Source organism: Habropoda laboriosa, unplaced genomic scaffold (assembly GCF_001263275.1).
Source record: "Habropoda laboriosa isolate 0110345459 unplaced genomic scaffold, ASM126327v1 scaffold92, whole genome shotgun sequence".
NCBI lineage: Eukaryota > Metazoa > Arthropoda > Insecta > Hymenoptera > Apidae > Habropoda > Habropoda laboriosa.
In genome coordinates this window covers 3,437,377-3,459,315 of record NW_017100268.1, presented here as the reverse complement: position 1 = coordinate 3,459,315, position 21,939 = coordinate 3,437,377, and the positions used below count along the sequence as shown (strand labels likewise).

The 21,939-nt window shown below is 45.4% G+C and overlaps 2 protein-coding genes across 4 annotated transcripts in view; one reads left to right on the top strand and one right to left on the bottom strand.

Moving 5' to 3' along the window:
- LOC108573424 (synapsin) overlaps nt 1-21,939 on the bottom strand; it is a 36,027-nt gene that overhangs the window by 3,378 nt on the left and 10,710 nt on the right. The gene's annotated exons all lie outside the window — the stretch shown is intronic.
- The window catches only part of LOC108573425 (metalloproteinase inhibitor 1), a 24,717-nt gene continuing 5,880 nt past the window's right edge, over nt 3,103-21,939 (top strand). Inside the window, exon 1 of one of the 2 annotated variants that reach the window (XM_017935871.1) lies at nt 3,103-3,206. Coding sequence is in view for 1 of the 2 variants with exons in the window: in XM_017935870.1 (XP_017791359.1) it covers nt 13,477-13,611 (135 nt within the window). In the remaining variant the exon portion in view is untranslated. Of the gene's footprint in view, nt 3,207-13,453; nt 13,612-21,939 lie in introns of those variants that run through there. The other variant, XM_017935870.1, reaches the window with a different exon arrangement.

Below are 21,939 nucleotides of genomic sequence, written 5' to 3'. Positions count from 1 at the left end.
AAACGTGAACGCTTCTTCCTCTCTGGTTATCCCGTTAGCATAGATAACCAAGGAATTCTTCGTTAATAGAAAGAACTGAGAAGCCACCGTGGGGAGAAGCTTAAGTGGATGATCACCGGCTAAAGTGAACCTTAATCTTCCTTTCATTCTTCAATCTTACGTATCTTACGTATATATTCGTTCGTAGAATTTTCACGACTTAGCGTGTATACACCTATTACACGGATATTCTCCGTTAGAATTTCATATTCTCCACTGTTCTACGGATAATGTTCAGGACGGTTTCGGTACGGCCGTAGACTGTTTACAAAGCGGTCTGACGTAGAAAAAGGAAGTGATTGTTGAACGAATCGACTGGTGGGGTACCGGGCGTCCGGCTACGATAGACTGGCAGCGCTGATTCTCCGATAGACAGTGCTCAAACCATGGTGTACGCACGTGTTTATGCCGGCACGTGGGTGTCGCAAAAGTGCCTTCCTGAGCACCGCTGTACGCGTGTCCGTTCCCCCGTGGCACGAACACCAACGACGGGGATCAACGGCGAGGGACACGGAGATAAATCATTTATCGTGGCTCGAGGGGACTTTCGAGGACTCCGAGGGCAGACATGGTACGCAGGGGTGTCGCCTTCGATTTTGCCACGGCGTACTTGAACTCGCTAAAAATAATGCTCGTTTCACGTACGCAAAACGAAACCTTTTGTATCCGACCGACCAAACCATTTCTACGGTACTCGATCTGTCTCCAGTTCAATTCTCCAGTGTTTTCTTTGAATTCTGCGTATCTTTGGAGTTAACCCTTTCGTTCACAGTTGTCGTATGGAATTTTTTTATCGATACGAGTCACTTTTGTTGTCCTTTAAATTGAGTAAAAGTCATTTCCAGTGAAATTACTCTGAACGAAGTGAAAAAATTAGTTACCTCATAAATGAACCAAGTAATTCCTCGAGTGTCAATCGAATTCCAAGTGTATCTCCCAGGTGTGCATATTTGAAATTAACCCTTTCGTTCATTATCATCGTATGAAAATTTTTTTTATCGATACAGGTCTCGTTTGTTATCCTAAAAATTAGTTCTCCCGTGTATGAATTCCAAGTGTTTTTAAATCGCGTATCTCGCAGGTGCGCATACTTGAAATTAACCCTTTCGCTTTTAGTCATTGCACGAAAATTTGTTATTATTATTTTCTCCGAATGAAGGGAAACACCACACGTGAAAAAGTTAGTTCTCTCGTAAATGAGTACGAATTGAATTTCAAGCGTGTCTCTTAGGTTTACATACATGAAATTAACCCTTTCGCTCGCAGTCATTATACGAAGATTTATTTATCGATACGAGCCACGTTTGTTATTCTCACGGAATGAAGTGAAACACCACGCGTGGGCAATTAGTTCTCTGGTAGCTTCGGTGTCTAACGCAGACGCTGCTACAGCGAAAGGGTTAAAAAAATAAGCTTCTGTTACAATACACAGGACGGCGAAATTTACGCGAATTGCTGTGTACAAAGCGGAGAAACATCTCGAGCATATTTTATCGGTTTCTGTTTACCGAGCGTGTACGAATCGATCTGTTCAACGTTCTCCTCGGAGATACAAAGTGTGCACAGGGTGTTTCAAAATGTTCAGGCTGAATTTATAGCGTGCTCCTTCGGTCGAAGAAATGAAAAATGTTCATTAATAGTACAGAACAACGAAACCAACAAGTATCAAGATTCTCTCATCTGCCAGGACTCTCAGATAAATCAATTTCTATCACTCTCTTCGTCTGTCCGACCTTTCCGATACGATTGCGCCAATTTCCCAGCAACCCGTCGAAACACCCTGTACTAGCAGACCTACTGCGTTGTTCGTGTTTCGCGAAGGTCGGCGGACGTATTAAATGATAGTAATCGTGGATCAAACGGTGATGAGTGGAACCCCCGCGAGCACGTTTTGGTGAACGAGGAAGAGAACCTGGCGGAGGAGCGGTCTCCCTTCGGCGGGAGTGGGAGGGCAAACGGCGAAGAAAAATGTAGATCGACGCGGCGACTCTGGAAACGGGAGAGGAAGAGACGAACCACCGGTGAGCATACGGTGTAACAGAGAGAGAGAGAGGAAAGTGACTTGGGCGACCGGAGCGAGAAGGAGTGTACTGCGGGTGGCCGGCAGGAGACGCAAAGCGAGCAAGGTATAACGAACAAGTGGGGGATGAGTGGTATAATGGTGGGGTGATTGGCGCGAGTGGTGGGAGCCGCGCGGTGGATCGCACGGACAGAGACGGGATGAACGATAATGAAAATGCTGGAGAGAGAGGGGCGGAAGAAATCACGATGGTTAGAGGGAGGTAGGAGGCGAGGAGAGCGAACGGGGAGGCCAACGAACGTGAAGACAAGAGAGAGATAAACGGGATAAACGAAAGAAATAAGGACGAGGAGAGGGAATAGGTATGAAAAAAGATGGTCGAGTCGGTGGAACGAGAGAGAGAGAGAGCGAGCGAGAGCGTAAGGTTGGAGGGAGAGAAAGGTAAAAGTCAGAAATGAGGACAGAGATGGAGGACAGGTATGATTGAGCGGGAGAGAGAAAGATGGAAGGAACAAAAAGGAAGAGAGAGAGGAGGGTACGAGGACAGAAGAGAGAGAGAGAGAGAGAGGGATGGAATCAGCAGCGAGATCGACGTAAGAACGTAGGAAGGAACGAGAGACTCCCGTGTCGCGTTCGCGCTTGCATTGCTTTTCGAAGCTCGCGCGCGAACGGTCTGCTTCGAGTGCGTGCGTGTGCGCCGATCGATAAACACACGTGAAAATCCAGTCTCGGTACTGTTTCGCGGTCGATGCGTATATATCCATTGAACGAGACACGGTTCGCGAACATTCGGATCGTTTCTTTAAACGTGTATGCCCGTTTGAAAGTTTTCTATCTCACCGGTTCAATTTCGTCGCTTCGCCGGTCGAACGACAACGAGGTGCACGCGATTCGAATCACGCGGTTCTCCGGAGAAAGACAGAGAGAGAGAGAGAGAGAGAGAGAGGGGGAGAGAAAGAGTTAGCCGAGATACATATCGGATACGTCGACCCGTCGACGGACCATTCGCGCTCCGTTCGTAGTTTTCGAAGAATGATCGCACGTCTTTGAGGTCAAGGAGAATAACGGAGAGAAAGGTAGAGTGCAAGTAAAGTCTCTGTGCGAGGAAAGCCGAAGCGGAAGGATCTGCACGGGGTCACGGAGAAAGGTATCTGTAAAACAGCCAAGCCGCGTGTGTGCACGATTTTCTTCTCATTCTACTACCGCGCGGGCATTTCCGTGTTTCTGACATCCTACTACCGGTACACTGCTTCTCTTTAACCATACACACGTTTTCCACTTGTTACTCGTAAACGGGCGTAAATCAACAGCTAGTTGATTTATCGTTTAATCCGCCGGCTGGATTTCACGATCCGTCGTTATTTATAGTATCGAAAAAGGGTGCGAATGTATATTTGCTCGAGGTGCAAAGATATCACACTCTCGCGATGGAAGTGCAACACTTCGACTTCATCCGGTGGCGACGACCAAGTCAGATTCAATCGTTTATTGAACTAGCAATCAAAACGATGACATCATACTCGCTCGCGAACCAAAATAAACTTTGCTAATCGTGCAGCCAGGAAACGCACAATCGTGTGTGCCTGCGTTCTCTCTCTCGTTTCTAATCCGCTCTGTATATACGTGTACATACATACCCGAACGGAATTTAATCGAATTTCTAGCTGTGCCGTTTTAAAACAATCGGAGTCGTACCCTTTCACGAGCAATATACACCACCGGTAACAAATTTTCCACGATGTTCAGACGTAAGCACGAGCAGGAATCAGTACGGTTTAAACGAGTCGTACCCGTGGATATTGTTAGTAAATACCACGAATCTCGCGGAGCGAGTTGTAAATAAGACGATAAATCTGAAACCGGGCAACGTGGAACACGGCATCGGATCGTTTATGTTCGCGCCGAGCCGGCGTTAGATAAAACTAACCGCGGAGACGTACGAACGTTCCGAGGCGCGAAATACCTTGGCTCGAGCGCGCGAAATCCCCGCGAATTGCGTAAATAACAGACGATGAAGACGTTTACGATCGTTTCATTATGTTAATCTTCCCGTGGAACACCTATTATACCCTCTGATGCCCGTGTATCCGCGGTGTCTCGATGTTCTTTAGAAAGAGAAGAAGTCTGGGCATACCTGCAGTTTCATCGCTACTACACGCAAATAAAACCCTTATACATTCTATCATCGCTGTGTTCTTCGAGCGACAGCCAAACGATATGAATAATTCATGATACTAATTAGTCGAGGTTCGATCTATCGTGTCCAGCGGTGCCTGATCATCGTTTCCCTTTGCTTGCAACTTTGCCGATCCCGATAACCGCGAGTAGCTGAACGATAGAAGAAACGCTAGAAGTTGTTTCGCCGATCGAAACGAGGAATTAATTAGCCACGGGAATCGATAAGGATTATTAAGATGTTCGGAATGTGTATACTGTACGATATGCCACCGGTATAATTTCAAGATTTTTCCTCGGTATCGTCGATGTTTCGTAAACTGTAGAGGGAGAAAAAGGATTCGAGAAGAAGTTTCTCAAAGTATGCTAATGAAATGCTAACGATATCGAGGGGTCTCCATTGCCAATTGCTGTCAACAAGGTGGCAGAATCGATTTAGAAAAACCGATATCAGGCTTTCGAGTAGTATGAATAAATTTCAATCCATTACCTTTTATTATTTCCACCGCGTGTACGCGCTGGTTCAAATGGAATTCCGTATTCATGGTTATTAGGACCTGGTACGCGTTCCATGCCAGCAGATTTCCTCGTATACCGAATACACCTTTTTATCGGCGCCACGGAGGGCAGCGAAAGTTCCATTCGCTCGCATAGATTGCCTTAATTATCATTTCCAGCATGTGGAACACATCTTGTTTCGTAGTTGGACGGTAAACGGCTTGGTAACTTCGTTAAATACTGCTTATTAAACTTCTTTTACATCCTTCTTCGCTCTTTCGTTCGTCGCGATCGCGGTGTTACGAAAGAAGAGGAGAGATTTCTTTCGATGTTTCGAATGGCGAAATCGATGTGCATGTAATCGAATTCGGTACGCCGTTGAGGAGTCGATTTCGATAAACTGCACGACAGAAAATATGAGAACACGAGCTGAAGGAGCAAGTAACATGGATCGTACCTGCCGGCGTCGAATTAACGATTGATCCTCTCGCGTGAATCATTTGTGTGTGTATTTCTGTATGGGCGCTGTCAGAAACGGAATTCTATCAACAGTTTCACTGCCACGTCATCCATTTGTAAGCACGACGTCATTCGCTGTTTTACGTTTCAGAAGTTGTGGAAGTAAACGTAGTAAAGTTGCCTTTCTATACTTTCTTCTTTAAACTCGATTAAATCTTTGACTAAAATTATCAATTACTTACGCAATTCTCGAATGACCGCCGAGAAAGTTGCAAAAAGTTCATTTCCCATCGATTTTATCCACTAACTATGCAACACTATACACCCCAAATAAAGGGCGATCTTACACCTGAAAAATCTTCAACATTTCCTTCTTAACTTCTTAACGCATACGTACGATTTCGTAGAACGTTCAAGAAGCGGCTTCGTTCGTTCATTAGAGTGGAACGATTTCCCTGAACTCCGTACAAGAACGAACAACCCGGAGACTCGATATAAATCGTTTTCGGCCTCCCCACGAAGACGACTCGGTATTGTGATACGGCGATTAACCGAGCAACGAAGATATAATCCCTGCGAGGGAACGGTAATGCACGAGCACCGTATCGGTGTGCACGATATTACGTTTATTACGCGTTACCGCCGATACTCGGAGAGGACCGAGTGGCGCCAACCAGCCGGTCTCCACCTATCTACATACGCGTCTGTCCACGTATATACCAGAGCTGGAGTATTCGCGTGCTCGCCCCCGTGTCCCACGTATATATACCCACCTTTGCTCTAACGCGCCTTTTATTTCCATCGGAGGAATACGCCGCGACCGGTAGACCTGGTCCGCCAACAGATTAGAGCAGCGAATCGAATATTTATAGCAGCCCGTTTTTCGTGATCGCCATTCGACCGATGTACACCGGTGATAGGAGGGTACGGTACGCCCCGATGTAACAGCGTCACGTTTCGATAACGCCACAGGAGCCCCGGCGATTTATCCCGTCGCTTCCTCTTCTTCATTCGTGACAACCTTAGATAGCGTAATCTGGGAATCTGTACGATAAATCCCGAAACTATTCCCGGGATCAAAACGTTCTTACGCACGTACAAAAGTACACTCGCGCCGGAGTTATTGGCAATTTTCTTCGTTATTTATGCGTATAGCGTTGCTTTATGCCTGTCCCGCGAACCTGATTACAGTGTACGCCAAGTCGGGTTCTTTATCGGCTTGGTCCCGCCAATATTTATACCTCGTATCCGTGCGTCGCGCGAATTAACGACGCTTTACGGTTCCCCCGTACGTTTGTTATTTTCAGTTCTGGTATTATTTCTCGACCCCATTCTGACCCTTCCCCGGCAGCGCGTTGCATTTTCGACCGCGCGAATACGCGAGCTATGTCCGGTGGTGATTAACTACGTCCCTCTATCCTTGGCCATTATCCAATAAGCGCCGCTGGCGCCAGTCATAAATTGATAGTTTCCGTGGAATTGCTCAGGTACCACTCCCCCCCTCCCCGCTTCTCGTTAATATATTTCACCTTTTATTCGCCGATAAATCGTAAGAAAGGTGATCGTAGATGATAACGTAGATGGAACGGTACGATAAACATTTCTTCAAGATCACATCCCCTTTTCGTCGATTCAAATTAATATTGACACACCGCGCGAACACCGGTGCTCTCAATTGCACGCGCCAGAGACACGAGACACTGGCCGTTGTTCGCGCTAACGAGCAACACCGTTCGAACCGAGTCGCGAGACTGCAAACTTCGTCTTCTTTCCACCCGGAAATACCGTGTCCACGGTCCTACATAATTACTCCGTTCACGGTTCAAGAACATTCGACAGTTCACTGCTAAGCTGCAGACTGCCGGTAATACAGTTGTTCGCGAAATTGCTGATAACTCGACGCTTTATCAAACGTCTCCGCCGTAAAGATCCGTCCTAACGTGGATTATTTCGTGGAACGTTCGATTATACGAATGACCGTGTGCTATATTCGTCGCGTATCAAGGTTGAGGCGTTTATATTGGGCGTGTCACGGTCGCCAGGCGAAAAAAGAACACCTTATGGGGGAACAGCATCTCCTGGCCACGGTGGCCTTGCCCAAAAGTCGCTAGCTTACGAAACAGCGTGTGGCTGCGGCGTATCGTCGGGGTGTGGTCTCTGCGGTTTCTCCCGTTACATCATCACGAATATATGGCCAGTCTAGTCATGCACTTTCTGCTGGCATTCGCCGTTTCTTCTTCTTCTTCTTCTTCTTCGTCTTCATCTCGAATCCTCGCACGCGTGCAACACAAGATTCGTCCATGAGCTCTCGCGTATTACGTGGCGCACATAATCAGCTGAGCTGGCTTTAATTAACGCACGCGATTATGCGTTGGCACGGAGAACCGATTGCATTACGCGCGACCGATGCATTAAGCTGCGATAATGAACGACAGCAGCAACCCTTGCACGTGTCGCCTTCGTTCGGTCCCTAACGAACGGAACCGTTTCGTTTCCGTTAAACTACGGGGACCAAGTTTGATTAAGATCTTTGCTAGGTTCGGAGCTGCCCGGCGTTTCTATCGCTCCGATATTCCGGTTGTGTGAAATTGTAGCCTGTCACCGGGGGAATTTTAAATCGGACGCTTGTCGTTGCGACACAATGGGAAATTCATTCGCGTAAAACCCTCCTACACTTGCGCGAGATGATAAAATCGCGGATAGTTTTATCAGCGACTCGAAAGAGCATGTCATATGGAGCAAGAAAATGTAATTTACCAACGATATTGATAACTGGTTTCGGAGCTAGCTCTATTTTTTTCCGAAAGACGATTGCCAAATGGGAATTTTTGCTACTTGAAATATTTTCGAACGAATGCGAAGTTCGATAGGAACGTGCTGACACGTAGTTACCATTGTACGCGACTCTCTTCAGATTCGTTGCAATTTTAAATTGTACGTTCTTCGAGTCATGTATGAAAATTTGAATAATCTTGCTCGCGAGTGTCTGCGACGTAGAAGCAGCATTGTTCGAGGGAGTCGAGAAAGTTCTATTTTCAACAGGCCTACGAATTCGACACACGCCTCAGATATTGGATACTACAACTCGCGAAATCAACCGTAGAATTGCATTTCTGCCGATTCGACACTTTAACCATCTCTCGACCCATGAATTTCAAATCCTCCGTTTATTCCGCGGTTACTTTAACAAGCGAAACGCAGTTCCCTTGCAAAATCATCCATCCAACATTCCCGAGTGCTTCGTAACGAAATTACAATCCCCTCTGACGATCCTTCCAGGTATCGGTAAATCCAATTTCTCCGTAGGATTTTGCATCGGTGACATTTCACCGCGTGGCGAACGTGCGTGAGTCGTTTCGCATCGACGCGGTTCGCGGGAAATACGGGAATCGTTTGACAGGGAGGGAATGAATTTTCATCGGTAGAAGCGGGTTGCTTTGAAGTGGACGCGCAGCCATGAGTCAGCCTTGGCACCGATTCCCGTTCGGTATCCAGAAATTAGCATTCGGTAAGTTCGCGTACACGCGGAGAACCTTCGTGCCTCGCGTAAGATTAGCCACTTGCGGTGAAGCTTTATAAAAATTTCATCCACGTACTTATGCTCGTACACACAGACATGGCGTGTACGAGTAAAGCTTGTTCAGTTGGTTCCGTGGATCTCTGACGTCTGCCGCGTTCTTTCGTGGCCCGGCAAATGCGGCAACTCTACTACGTCGGCGGTGACTCAGCGGCCAGCAATCTCATTCATCGACGTGAACGAGAATCGCGACGGACCGTGCGTATATAAAACGCTTTTGCAACGGCTGTTCCGTCGAACCGGACGTTTTCTAGGATGGGAAAGCGTTTTAGTAATTAGAGCCATTCGTTAAATGCCGACGTCTCTCGCGTCCGTTTGCCTCTGTAACCTCCTGTTTTTCCCCACCTCCACTTGCTCGTATCGTGGCTCGTTTCTTCGCTTCTCACGGGGACAGCACGAACGACACGGGGAGATTTACGGTCCGTATAACGCGAACCACGTGAACTTTCAGTGATAAATTCGAGTTTTCTGAAATCCCAAGCGAGCACGGTGGCTGTAAACTCCGCGCGGAGAATTAATTACCCGGTTATAGGTGAGCGTGTACCTCTTCGTAGAACGTTCCGTTGCGTTTAACACGCGATACTTTGTAGCCGAGAGATTCAGAGAGCTTCGTTCCTTTCACGGGGTGAAGGACGAGACGATTCGCGGCACGTCTCTTGGCGGACGTCCCGTGAAATCATGCCACGCAAATAGTGTACCAACGTCAAAGGAACTGTGCAATTTTTCTTTCTCTCTCTCTCTCTCAGCTCGCCTACACTTCACGATCGTCGGTATTTGACGATCGGTTATGATTACGTCTGTTATTTTCACGGGTTGTAGCGTCAGTGGGTGGACAATGCGCGTGTTCTCAACGAGGATATCGATTGCCTCGATACGCTCGTATTTCGTTACGAAGAATCAGACATTGTTTAACTAGACAAAGCTGTACCTGGAATCGCGTAATCTTCTTACGATTCACTTCCGATACGTTGATCCCTTTCGCGGTATATTCAAGTTCGAACGGTCAAGAGCGACATAGGTGGGAAATTGTTGGAAACGAATAGAATCGTCCCGGCCTAGGAAGGCGAGTTATTCGAAAAAGAGGAGTGTCACCGGTTTGGTAAATAGAAAGAACGTTCCATTGGCACGCACGTAAGTGCATCGTTGTAATTGCTCACGCTGAGATTCATACCAAAGATAGAGCTATTCGTCACTCGTCGGATCTATTTTTTTCCTAGTCCGAGTATTAATAGGCACAGACAATCCGTGTCAGCGGTTTGTGACCCACGGGCTGTTTTGAAACACTTTTATTTCGTGGGATACGCGTGGAAATAGCTGCCCATTTATTTCTGTACCGTTAACTGCCCCATATTTTTGGCCTCGTATTTTACTAAATCCAAACAGCATGACAAATGTGAGTATCGCGTATCCATTTTGGTGTAATTTCCTTCGGGTCAACCGTTTCTTTTTCCTACGTCGCTCGTTGCAACCTTTAACCGTCGACGATCGAATTTGCATAATTCACCGGTGGAAAATTCTTACGAAACGGAATTTCGAGCATTGTTCGTAACGTAAAACGTTATTTATTAACTGTAGCTGAGCGATCGCGAAGTTTCGCAAAGTGGCCACGGATTTTCAGGTATTAAATCGAGCTGCACGCGGAATTTCTTGCGCGCGGTTCGACCGCAAAATTACACTTCATTGTTCAGCGACCGCAATTTACATACGAGAGGGAGCCCGGTTATTGTCATTAAGGTTCGCGTGAATTTTACGACCGTGCACAATTTCGCGGTGTCAGAGCGAAAGTTTGATTTTTACAACGCGTCGAATCGTCGTCGTTCCTTTTCTCCATCCTTCGATACCGTTTCTCGCCACTTCCTTTCGCAGACTTATCTGCAGATGCTTTCTTTCGCCGGTGATTATTTTCACAAATGAGAAATCTTCCAGGAACGTGCGCCTTCTTTTCTGCATTGTACAAACACGTGCTTTGTGGAAGCGTTAAAAACTTTGTCCACGAACAATGTAGTTGTCCTCCAGGCAGGTCTGACTCCGTGTCTGACATAGACCGTCCTAAATCTACTCGAGTAATTTACCAGAGAATTTCGGCACTCGAAGATTGAAAAAAAATTGAAACATTGTAGAAATGTAGTTAAATTCACGCTAATAATGACACTATCTTTTATTTTGGGAATGAAGCGGCCCCAGGGGTGAAAACAGCCCCTCAAAGAAATTCTAAGTTTTCATATTATAGTGAATATTCGCAAAACAGTAAAAGATATGGAAATGTAGTTAGATTCAAATCTGCGTGGTTTTTAAAATTCTACATTGTGGTGTTAAAAAATTTTCGGACATCGTTTCGGATATTAAAACGACATAACTCTGAATTTACCTTCTTTTCCACATCTTTCACTATCTTCTGAATATTCACGTTGACATGAAAACCTACGAGATGTGTTTTCATCCTCGAGACTGTTTCATTGCCGAATCAAAAAATAGTTGGACCATTAGGATCACCCGAACAACATTCCTACAGAGTTTCATATTCTCTCGAATTTTCGAGTTGCCAAACTTCCCCTGTCACTCGACGTGTGTCCTCTTCGCGAAATGGTCCACGAAACAGCCATTCTAACGTAATCCGTCTCAATCAACGCTGAATCACACGTCACTGTACCGTTCAGCGAGCGAACGAGGCGTGAATTACGATGCGCTAGCGAATCTTCGAATTAATGCAGCTCGTATTATTACGAGGACGATGTTCAATCCGCATGATTACGTTTCTTTCCCTTTCATTTCGACCCGGTAAATGAAGACTGGCGGATTGTTATCGCGTCGCATTAACGGACGATTTGACGAGGAGCAAATTGTCGAGCAGCAGTATCGTGTCTGTTCCTTTACTTATTTACACTGAGTCACACCGTAAATATAGATACGCATTCATGAAGCTGAACGCCTCGGATCCTTTTATCGCCGCGACTTTCCCCGTTGCATCTGTGATTACCCTAATTCCCCTCCCGCCCCTAAATTACCATAATGAAACGTTGCCGCGTGGCAATTTGATAAAAAGTACCGGCGAAAAGCCGGAAGTGTGGTAACACAACGTTCGACGAATTTCAAACGATCGGATGCGAAGGAAAAACAGCTGAGGATCTGTCAGAGGAATCTGCGATTCGCATCTGTTTATTTACACTGCGAGCGGAGTGCTCTACTCTCTTTCTCTCCGTTTGCAGAGATTTGATCCGCGCGAGTGTTCAAACGGCTGGCAAAAACTTCGCGTCTTGCGAATAATCTCGTCAAAGGTTGCAACGTTACCACGCGACGAGATTAATAATAAAGCGACGCGTACGACGGTTATGCAAAGTTATAGAGAGATTCATTGCCATCCAACGGGCTTGAAACTGTGCCAGGTATCCTCGATTTCTTTCTCTTCGTTTTTTTCTTTACTCTCTCTCCGTCATCGACGACCGCGAATCGACGCGTTTGATATCGCTCGTAACGCTCCCCAAATACGCACGCGACGAGATACAGCGAGTAGAGTCGTCGCTGCGCATAGTAATGAGCTGTACACGACACGACGTCCAAATTCATGATTAATCGTGGTTGTACACAGTGGCACCGATATTCGACCGGAATGTAATTAAAGAACGTGTCGTTGCCTCTGTTTTCCCTCGGCAAACGAGATACACGCGAGGGCACGACAACAGAAATTTTGTATACGTTATTTTCAAATTCCTGCGTTATAAATTGTTTCAATTTAAAATCGTGTCTTATCTTTCTTTCTTTTTCGAGGGGGAAATTTATCTCATCGAAGAATCGACGCGAGAGGAAGTTTTAATGTCCCAAGTAACGAGCTTGTTGCAATTTTTCTTACTTAATTCCGTCGATAAATTAGCGAAAACCGCGAGACAATTATCGGCAAGAAATTTACACGTACACTTGTACTATCTTAATGCCTTCAATAACTTCTCCAGACAATTCACTATCAACCGCGATAACCGTATTCAAATCAATACAATGTTGTTTTCCATGCGTCCACTTGACCATAAAATGCAAACTCGTTAAAGATATGCGCGCGTTTAATAGCACGTTTATTATGTCACGGCTTCCTTTCGATACAAGATACACAGTGAAAAAAACCTCGTCCATATTACATGATTTATACGTGAACAGATTATTCCCAACTGGTTCACAAATCCCATGCTTCCTTTATCTCCTCAACATTTTCCTAACCTATCCAACTACTCTCTCCAAAAAGCAAAAAAAAAAAAGAAAAAAACAGCAAACTCCCCGCGATCCATCAATTTCGCGCCTATTTACACGTCGAGTAATCGCTGGCTCGAATTCGAGTACGACGACGACGAAACGAGACGAAATCACCGATATAATTGTAAAACGTATTCAGATGAAAATCGTGGATCGATCGATCGTCTTTACGAAGAATCGACGTAATATCGTCTACCACACGCTTCCGAGTACTATACCCAGCCGCGACATGACGTAACGTCCAAATTTATGATTAATCGCCAGTCGAGATAGAAGCGTGTGGCTCACGTTCCTCTTCCTTTTTCGTGAACACGCGGCGCGGCGGCCGCTTTTGCACGCCGCGCCGACGATTCCCAACTCCGCGCTCATCCGCCTCCGAACGAGGCGCGTGTAATACACCCGAGGCATCAGAGCTCATGCGTACACTCATGTACGGGATGCTGCCGCGGAATATAATAGCGGTAATACGATGGAACTGGGGCAGTCCTGCTTTGACGCGCGTCTTAGAAGCCAGTCCACCTGCCTGCCTCTCCGCGCTCGCTACACACAGGCCGCGCAGGCACGCGAATTCTTTATTTTTGGACACACCGGCCGATTCACCGAGGTTCGTGCCTTTTTTACCATTCACAATCTTTCGCGCCGGCTCCGTGAACCGAATGGAAATGTGAATTATGCAAATCGACCTCTTTACGATCCTCCTGGACATCGTCAAACGGTGGCGGAATGTGTTTCCTTCTCTCTCCATTTTTTCTCTCCGGTTTCTCTGCCTCGACGTGATTTCACTTCGGACAACTTCTTAAAACCTGTCATCGCGGTGATTCCGGTGAATTTACGTGTGATTCTCCGAGCTTCGGTTCGATCGTTTTCGTCGATTCGGTAGTGTGTTGGAAAACGTTGAGAATTTGTGAAATCGCGAGGGAAACTAGAGTGAGTTTGTTTATTTCGATTTTAACAGACACGATCTGGTCGCGTGTAAATCATGGGTGAGAAGTGTTTGACCAGATAGAACATCCACGAACCGACGACTGTCAACTTTCACGTCGACGGTTATTTCCCACCTCTCTTCTGGTTTACATGTGTCGGCGCGTTTCACTGTTTCTTTTTCTTCGTTTTTCTTTTTTGATAGTTTGTTTCTTTATTTTCTTCGAGCAAGCTTCGTGGATTATCGCGAATGTCACACAGAAGGCGTCGTACATGTTACACGAACGGTATAGTAGCGTATCTGATAGCGATATTTACTTTAAATGGACGTCACGGGAGAGATACGGTGAGCGAAAAAGTAGCTGGCAACGGAGTTTCTCGGAATCATCGGCTTCCTCCTATTCTCTATTGAACTTGTAGGTTTGCACAATTTTATCATAGAGCATTGTAAACACGTCTTCTGAGATAGACGGAACGGTTCGAATCGGATTTCTGTGAAACGTCCGCGATACGGTGGGAAACGTGACTTTCGTGAACCTGCACCGCGACGTGTTGACAAAACGTGAAGTTTTATCGAACGAAGTGGCCAACCTCGGGTGAGAAAAGTAGTTCCTCTTCAGATCGATGTCAAGATAAGAACGATAAGCGGTTATTTGTGTGCCGTTTATTCGCGTGACACATTGTCTTCGCTGCTTCACGTAACCGCCTGGTCTCCTGTCATTTCACTCGGTGCAATTATCAATTTGCAACACTTGCCCGGAGGCGTGCTGTTCCTTCTTCATACAGCGCCTTTCAAGATCGAACGTTTCCCTTTCTTTGTTTTCTTCTTTCCTTCTCATTGTCTCAATTAATATGGGAAGATGTAAATTATTTCTCGGCTGTATACACTTGCCTTTATCTATCACCGCGTTACGAACACTCGAAATCGCGCGCGCTTCGTGACATACAAGCGATTCGCGACCATTCATCTGTTCGTGATTGATCGATCGTATAATTAATACTTGTCGGGACATCTGCACTCGCAGTTGCCCCGTTCAACACTAAGAATTTAGAACGTATAATGATTGGACTGTTTCCGAGGGAAACTGCGAGATTTATCTTGCTACCCGACGCATGGCAGACGTTGGACGTTACTCGGATGGTATTTTTATCCAGATTGCAATAAAATGTTGCACTGTGCTCGCGTTATTCGACACTTGGGTCACGTAGTCTGGTTCGCGGATCGACTGTTTAGAAGGCAAAGTCGAGCAAAACACTGCTCGTTCCTTAAGCGACAAGCGCACAATTACACGCGTAGAGTGTGCGTGTGTCTCTAAATTCAAATAAAATTCATTTGCCTTGTAAATTAACAGAGATTCCTGCGAAGTGTGCAATTTAGTAATCAAGGATCCACGAGACGTTCGTTTTTTGTCACCTTCAGATTTTCGCCCGTCCGTTGCGAAACACCTTGTACAATTATTTATTCGTCGACTGGTGTCGACGATTTTTTTCTCTTTACCGCTTTTATTCGACGTGAATTATATTCCGCTTACCGAACAGGTGAAATAAAGCATAAGGAAGGTGTGTGAAAAAAGGAGTAGTGAGAATGATACGTGAAACCTTGAAGGTGACACTTCGCTCGCATTTCGTTTACGCAACGGGTTCCCAGATTTGCGTACATTATCGCCATAGTGTCATAGACGGAGGTTCGCGATAATCATTGCGAATGTTTGACCCGAATGAGAGTCGCGCTATTTCGAGACACCTTCGACTATTCCTTGAATACTCCGCGGCATTTCTAATCGAGGCAAAAAGAGAGAGAGAAAAAAGACAAAGCAAAAACACTCGTTAAGTGCTGGTGAAATCCTTGAGAGAGTGTTTTTTTTTTTCTCGTTCTAGAATTCGATTTGCATCGATTCTTCTAGTCACGCACCGGGTTCGTAAGTTCGCGTGCCTTTTGATGCATTAATTGACCGCACTGTTGGGAAACACGACGATGAACTTCAAACGACGTGTTTGAAAGCCTCTGGTGCGGGCACTTAGGCTTGACCGATTGTGAGAGATGCTAATTGCTATCCACACAAACGTTGCGTCTTCGTGCTACCGTCGAGTGTGCGTGGAAATTACATCAGAGCTCTGATTCACTGCCCTTATTACGAGTGCTGCAATTCCGTGCGATGCGAGTCGGAGAAAACGTGGAGTTGCTCCCGAAATTATTCGGATATTAACGAAGTGATTATAAAACACGCTGCAGGAGAAAATATTCGCAATAATTTCAATATTTTAAGTATTATAAAATATATTAATCTTTGCTAAGTGTCCGAAAATTTGTGCAGCACAGTAATTGGACATAATTTCATACCGAAAGTGCATCGACTCAATCCTTTTACAATTAACCGAAATGCATCACTAAGAAGGCCAAGCTTAAGTGTCCGAAATATTAATATCCAGCTTTCGAACATTTCTCTACATTTTTCAACGGGAACATTCGTGATTATAAATGACAAAGTGTTTATAGTCGAAGAAAATTGTAACGCTAGATAAAAATTTACACGACGTATGCTCGGTTAGCGTATAGTTATTAAACCGGTGTTCGCTGACGCGTCGAAAGCGGTAATCGATGTATCCTGTCCGGGACGAGCGGTCGCCAATTCATTGAGAAAAATTTGACCGAGCCGCGTGTAAAAGTAGCGTTCGATTAATGAATATGTAAATGACGGCTGACGAAAATGGCTGTTAAATGAAATATCGCGTCCTCGTGATCGCCATTACAATGAATCGACGACTGAACAAAGTCTTCCTTCCAACTTCTTCCTATAAATTTTCCTCTCATTTTTACCATACACTGTTTGCCACATTGTCATTTCACATAATCGTCAACTGTAAAATTCGAGACGGAACAAGTCTAATTCACTCGATCCATTAATCCGCACGATACTCGAACGAGACAAAAGCGCCAGACACTGTCACGTCTATTGAACCCGCTACTTCACGACCAGAATTCGAAAAAAACTAGACGACGTTCATTTCCAAAAAGAATTCCAGGAACTTTAATACCGCGGAACGACTTCTAGGAACGATAACGAGAGCGTACAATTGTTCTCGCCTCGGCGTACACGTCGCAACAGCTCCACCAGTTCATTAAACATAGCCATGAAGCTAACTGGTTCGAACAGTAACGCGATCCATTTACCAGAACCGAGGAATAATTAATTACACCGGCCGACAATCCGTAGAACAATCGTTCCTCCCCTAATCGAAACCGAGCCTTCTAACATTTCTAACGTGTCCAATATCTCTACGAACGGTTCAACAAACAAATCGATCGACCAACTCGACGATTCTCCTTTTGCAAATTACCAAGAATCGTGGTTCGTCGATGTGTTTGTAGCTTCAAGCTTACTCTCATGCCTCGATCATCTTCTAACGTGAAACAATAAACAACACCGGCTAGTCGTTGGATAAGCCTGTCGTCGCTAACTTCCATGCATCGTTTGTGCCAAAGGAATTGTTAATTGAACAGGTTTCGTTCCACATACACATACACTCTCTCTCAGAATCGCGTGTTCAGCCAGTGCAACCTGTCGGTCTTTCTCTAAAAATTTCGTTATTCGGATCATTCGAGAGATTTACTCGAGTGTACGGTTACTATCGGACCGCCTATCATTGCTCTCGCTATCCGAGCTAATGGACGAACGCTTTATACACACGATACATCTTTCCGGCTTTCGGATCGTGTATACACGTCCGTACATACGGTGGAAATTTTCACGCTGGAAACTTGCTGAGTCGATGCACGCCCCGGTGTGTACTCGATACGAACCGTTGTTGTTGCTGCCGCTGTCAGTTGTAACGTAATATAGAGCTCGAAGGAACTCGCTCAGAACGCGTTCTAATGGACGCGTAAATCCGCCCACCGTGTACGTGTAAACAATTGCAAGAATGCCCGATGCAAAGCGGTAATCTACCGTCGCTGTTTCATCGATTGTCTTCCTTGTTCCGTCGAAACGGATCCTTCTTGTTGTGCCTTCGGTAAAATTACTCTTCCGGTCTGTCGTGAAATAACGCGTCCTCGCATAGATCGATTATATCGGGTATAGGCGATAAATTGAAGTTATTCTTTGTTTGTAGTTTGTACTCCGCGATAAGATTCGAATAACTGTGAGAAAATCCGTCCCGAAGACGGTGAAGCGAGCATCTTGAAGCCAGGCCCAACGCTTTGGCTTTGGGTGGACAGGGATCGGTAGGACGACACGTCCTCACTCTTCGCGAGACCCTCGAAGCACACTTTTCGCGAACGACTCTCAGAACGACGTAAAACGCAGACACGTTTAATTAATTTTACGCCCACCCTACTCCGAGTCAGAGTACTTTCTGACATAACTGAAAAAGATTAGGAAAAGAATAAGAAGTTTACTCATATGAACCCTTTAGTCCGCACTCATTTGGTCACTCTCGGGCAGTACCGTGTAGTTTCCCTTTAATTTCAATATTTCGGCGTAATATCAGTTATAAAATACTAAGTTTCAGTGTAATATTAACGCATAAGAAAATTATCTTATCTAAAATGATACCTGAAGGCAAAAGTTCTTACGTCGAGTCTGACTCGACATAGGAGCGCAAAGGGTTGAAACGATGATTACTGCGTCGTTCTTCTATATATGAGCTGTTTAATGCAAAAGAGGTGTAAGTGAATTTTTTGACTTTTGATTCAACACCAAATCTTGGAAGCTCAATCTTCGTTCTGTAACGGTGTATTGAGTAAAATGATTATCTTGATTTTCGGAGAAAAATTGCATTATCTCTCGTAGTCTGCGATTTCTCCGGCTTCCGTGACAGTGATCAGGAAAATTGCGCGTAGACATACGCTAGCATCTTTATTTTTATTGTTGCATTTCACAGAACTTTAACCTTATCTCTCGTTACCCAGAATTCAACTTTTTCCACTTACACCGCTTTTGCCTTAAACGGCTCATAGTTTACAGTAACCTTTCTCAGTATGCTGAACATTTTCGCTGACCCCGCCACACGCACACTCACTCATTTCTCCAAAAAATCCAACAGATCGTCCATAAACAAGAAACTCGATAATCCCCTCGATTAATCGTAAATCCATCGGACATAAAACACAAAGTTCAGTACTACAGAATATATTTCTTGTGAAAATTAGTGTTCGGGTCGCGTAATGTTCGATGCTTAATTGCCGAACCGGTACGCGAGTTTAATCGCACCTTGATTTATTCAGTGTGAAATGCTGAGAACTAGTTTTATTTGCAACAGAGTGATAGTTGAGGTGATGTCGCCACGAGACTATCGAAATACTAATTTTCGTAAGAGCAACTGCTAAGACTTCCAAAAAAGGACGCGCTTCTGCCTCGTTTCCTTAGTTTTATCCGCTCGGCCCGATTGGTGGCCGATTTCTTCTGGAGGTTGTAGGTGCTGACTCCTCATTGGAGGTGGGACGCAGGTCTTTCCAAAGGAAGGGGTGTAAGAAATGCGAGATTCCGGCGGCGAAGTGGTGGCCTGGAATTTGTCACCCAGGAAGAGAAAGCGCGCGGGTACCTGAGGGTCCCATAAACTAAGCCCTTTCCCCGGAAAGTCGAACGAGGGGGCTCCAACGGTTTTTCGGAGCAACGTGGGATACGACGCGGAAAGGACATTCTGGAAATAGCCGTCGAGCGAGACGGACGCCGGAAACCTTAAGAATCGCTTAGGAATACAGAATAAATTATTTTTGGGATACCACACTATCCTGACTTTAATTCTTTGTTTTCAAGTGGTGTTTACAGGGGATTGTTGCTTAACATTAGAAAACCCCCATTTTCGGGTTTTTCCCAGGGGTTGCCGCGTGACTTTCCACCGCGCACGTGACCTCTCCACGGGGGGGTACAGTACGCGCGAGAGGACCGGTACCTCAAGTGTAATTGAACAAGTTTATGACGACAATCCGCCAAACCGAGGGTTCGTCGCGATTTCTTGCGAGGCAACAATTATCTCAAGTTCACGTTCGCCAGAGACGGAAACGAAACGGGCCGACGTGAATCGTAGGATCGATCGCATCGAAAGGGGGACCAACGGTTCCGTCCGGTGAACGGTGGCTACACCATGAAAGTCGCAACGAGCAAACCGAAGGAAAGCGCGAGGTCGGAGAAAGTAGTAGACGCACGTAGGTAGAAAAAAAGGTTGTACCGGTAGACGTGGTGCGTTAGCGTCGTTAGTGCACTAAGCCCGCGAGTATTATGACGCTCGTGGACGCAGCATCGTGTTGGCCACAGAGAGGAGAGCCACACCGCGTCGATCTGTGCGAGCCTGTTTCGCCACGGTGACTCGAGGAATTCCACCTCGGAAGACCTTTTAAAGCGTGCACGATGAAAACATCAACGGCGCGTACCTTGACGTCATTCCTGCACAGCATCATTCCGATGTTCCGCGTCCTAATGAAGATATACGAAAGCGATAAACGTTACGACCGGACACGAACGAAACAATCCTTTCGCCGCCGATATACAAGTCTCGTCCGTGATGAGGTTACGTAAAGTCACGTGTACACAAGGGTCGTGTGTGTGTGTGATTTTAATGCCTCCGATAAGAGAATCAATAGCTCTGTTAACTCCGATAGAAACCGATTATGTAATGTTATTTAGTATTCCAGGTAGGGTGGTTTCGACATTTGACGAGGCCTCCTTAAAGGAACAATAGGCGGATTCGAATGTTATTATTACACTACCAGGCTGGTAAATTACGTGTTTTGTAAACGTGGTAAACGAAGTTGTAAATAGGAATGGAAATCGAGTATGTAGGATTGTTGGAGATTATCTATCAGTGTTTTCACGATAATTCGCGGTGTGATGTGTGTACGCGTACGTGTAATATAAATTATCCAGGACGTTTTATATCGAAACGTGCTTGTACTACGGCGCGAGAAAAGTACAGGAGAGTTATAATATTGCACTTATATGTACCACTCGTGTTGGATTACCATAAGTGCGACCAGGTACAAACGCGAGCAAGTAGGTACAGACGCGGGCCAACAGCTTGTTCATTTACGTTGGAACGGGGCTCCCCATCCTGTTTATAATCTTATTCGGAGTTTAAGGTTAATTGGCGTAGCCTTGCGCGCTTATTTACATCCGTGCAATCACAAATCTCCGCCCGAGACGGGAATTATCGACCGTAAATTACTTTGTACATTGTGCACCGGATTCGAGCGAACCTTACAGTTACCTCGTTTCGTTAACACGGGAGGATAAGGCGGTCGAAACGTTTCCACCCTGTGCACGCGGGACTTCGTAAAACGAACATTTTTATATCCTTCCGAGGAGCCCGGTGTAATAACTCGTGAACGTCTTAATTTCCTGTACGAAGGGAAATTGTATAGCTTTGGTCGTTGTTCAATTTTCGCCATGACGTATGGGAATACAGTGTTTGAGGTGTGAAAATTGTGGATGTAACTATTTCTGAGGTATGGAAATCACGGATAAAAGAATTTCTGGGATATGAAAATCACGGATGAAAGAATTTTCGAGATATGGAAATCAGGGATAAAGGAATTTCTGGGATATGGAAATCGCGGATAAAATAATTTCTGAGATATGGAAATTACGGATAAAATAATTTCTGAGATATAGAAATCGCGGATAAAATAATTTCTGAGATATAATGGTCACGGATATATCAATTTCTGAAACGTAGAACTCACGGATAAAAAAATTTCTGGGATAAAATAATTTCTGGAATATGAAAGAAAGATAGAAAATTCGCGGATATAGCAACTTCCGTGACAAAAAAATCGCGGATAAACCAATCCCCTCGGGTTTCTTCTCATCACCTTCGCAAAGGTTATCCGTGAAATTTCAAACCAGTCCGGCAAATCTCGGGATCGTTCCACGGTAAAGTCCAACGCAGAAACAATCTCGCTCTGTAAGTGGAGCAAGAGGAAATCGAATCTGTATTGAACGTGAGCGATATTGATTTCACACCGGGTTGCGACCTGCATTAAACGCGTCGCGGTTCGACCAGCGAGTAATTATGA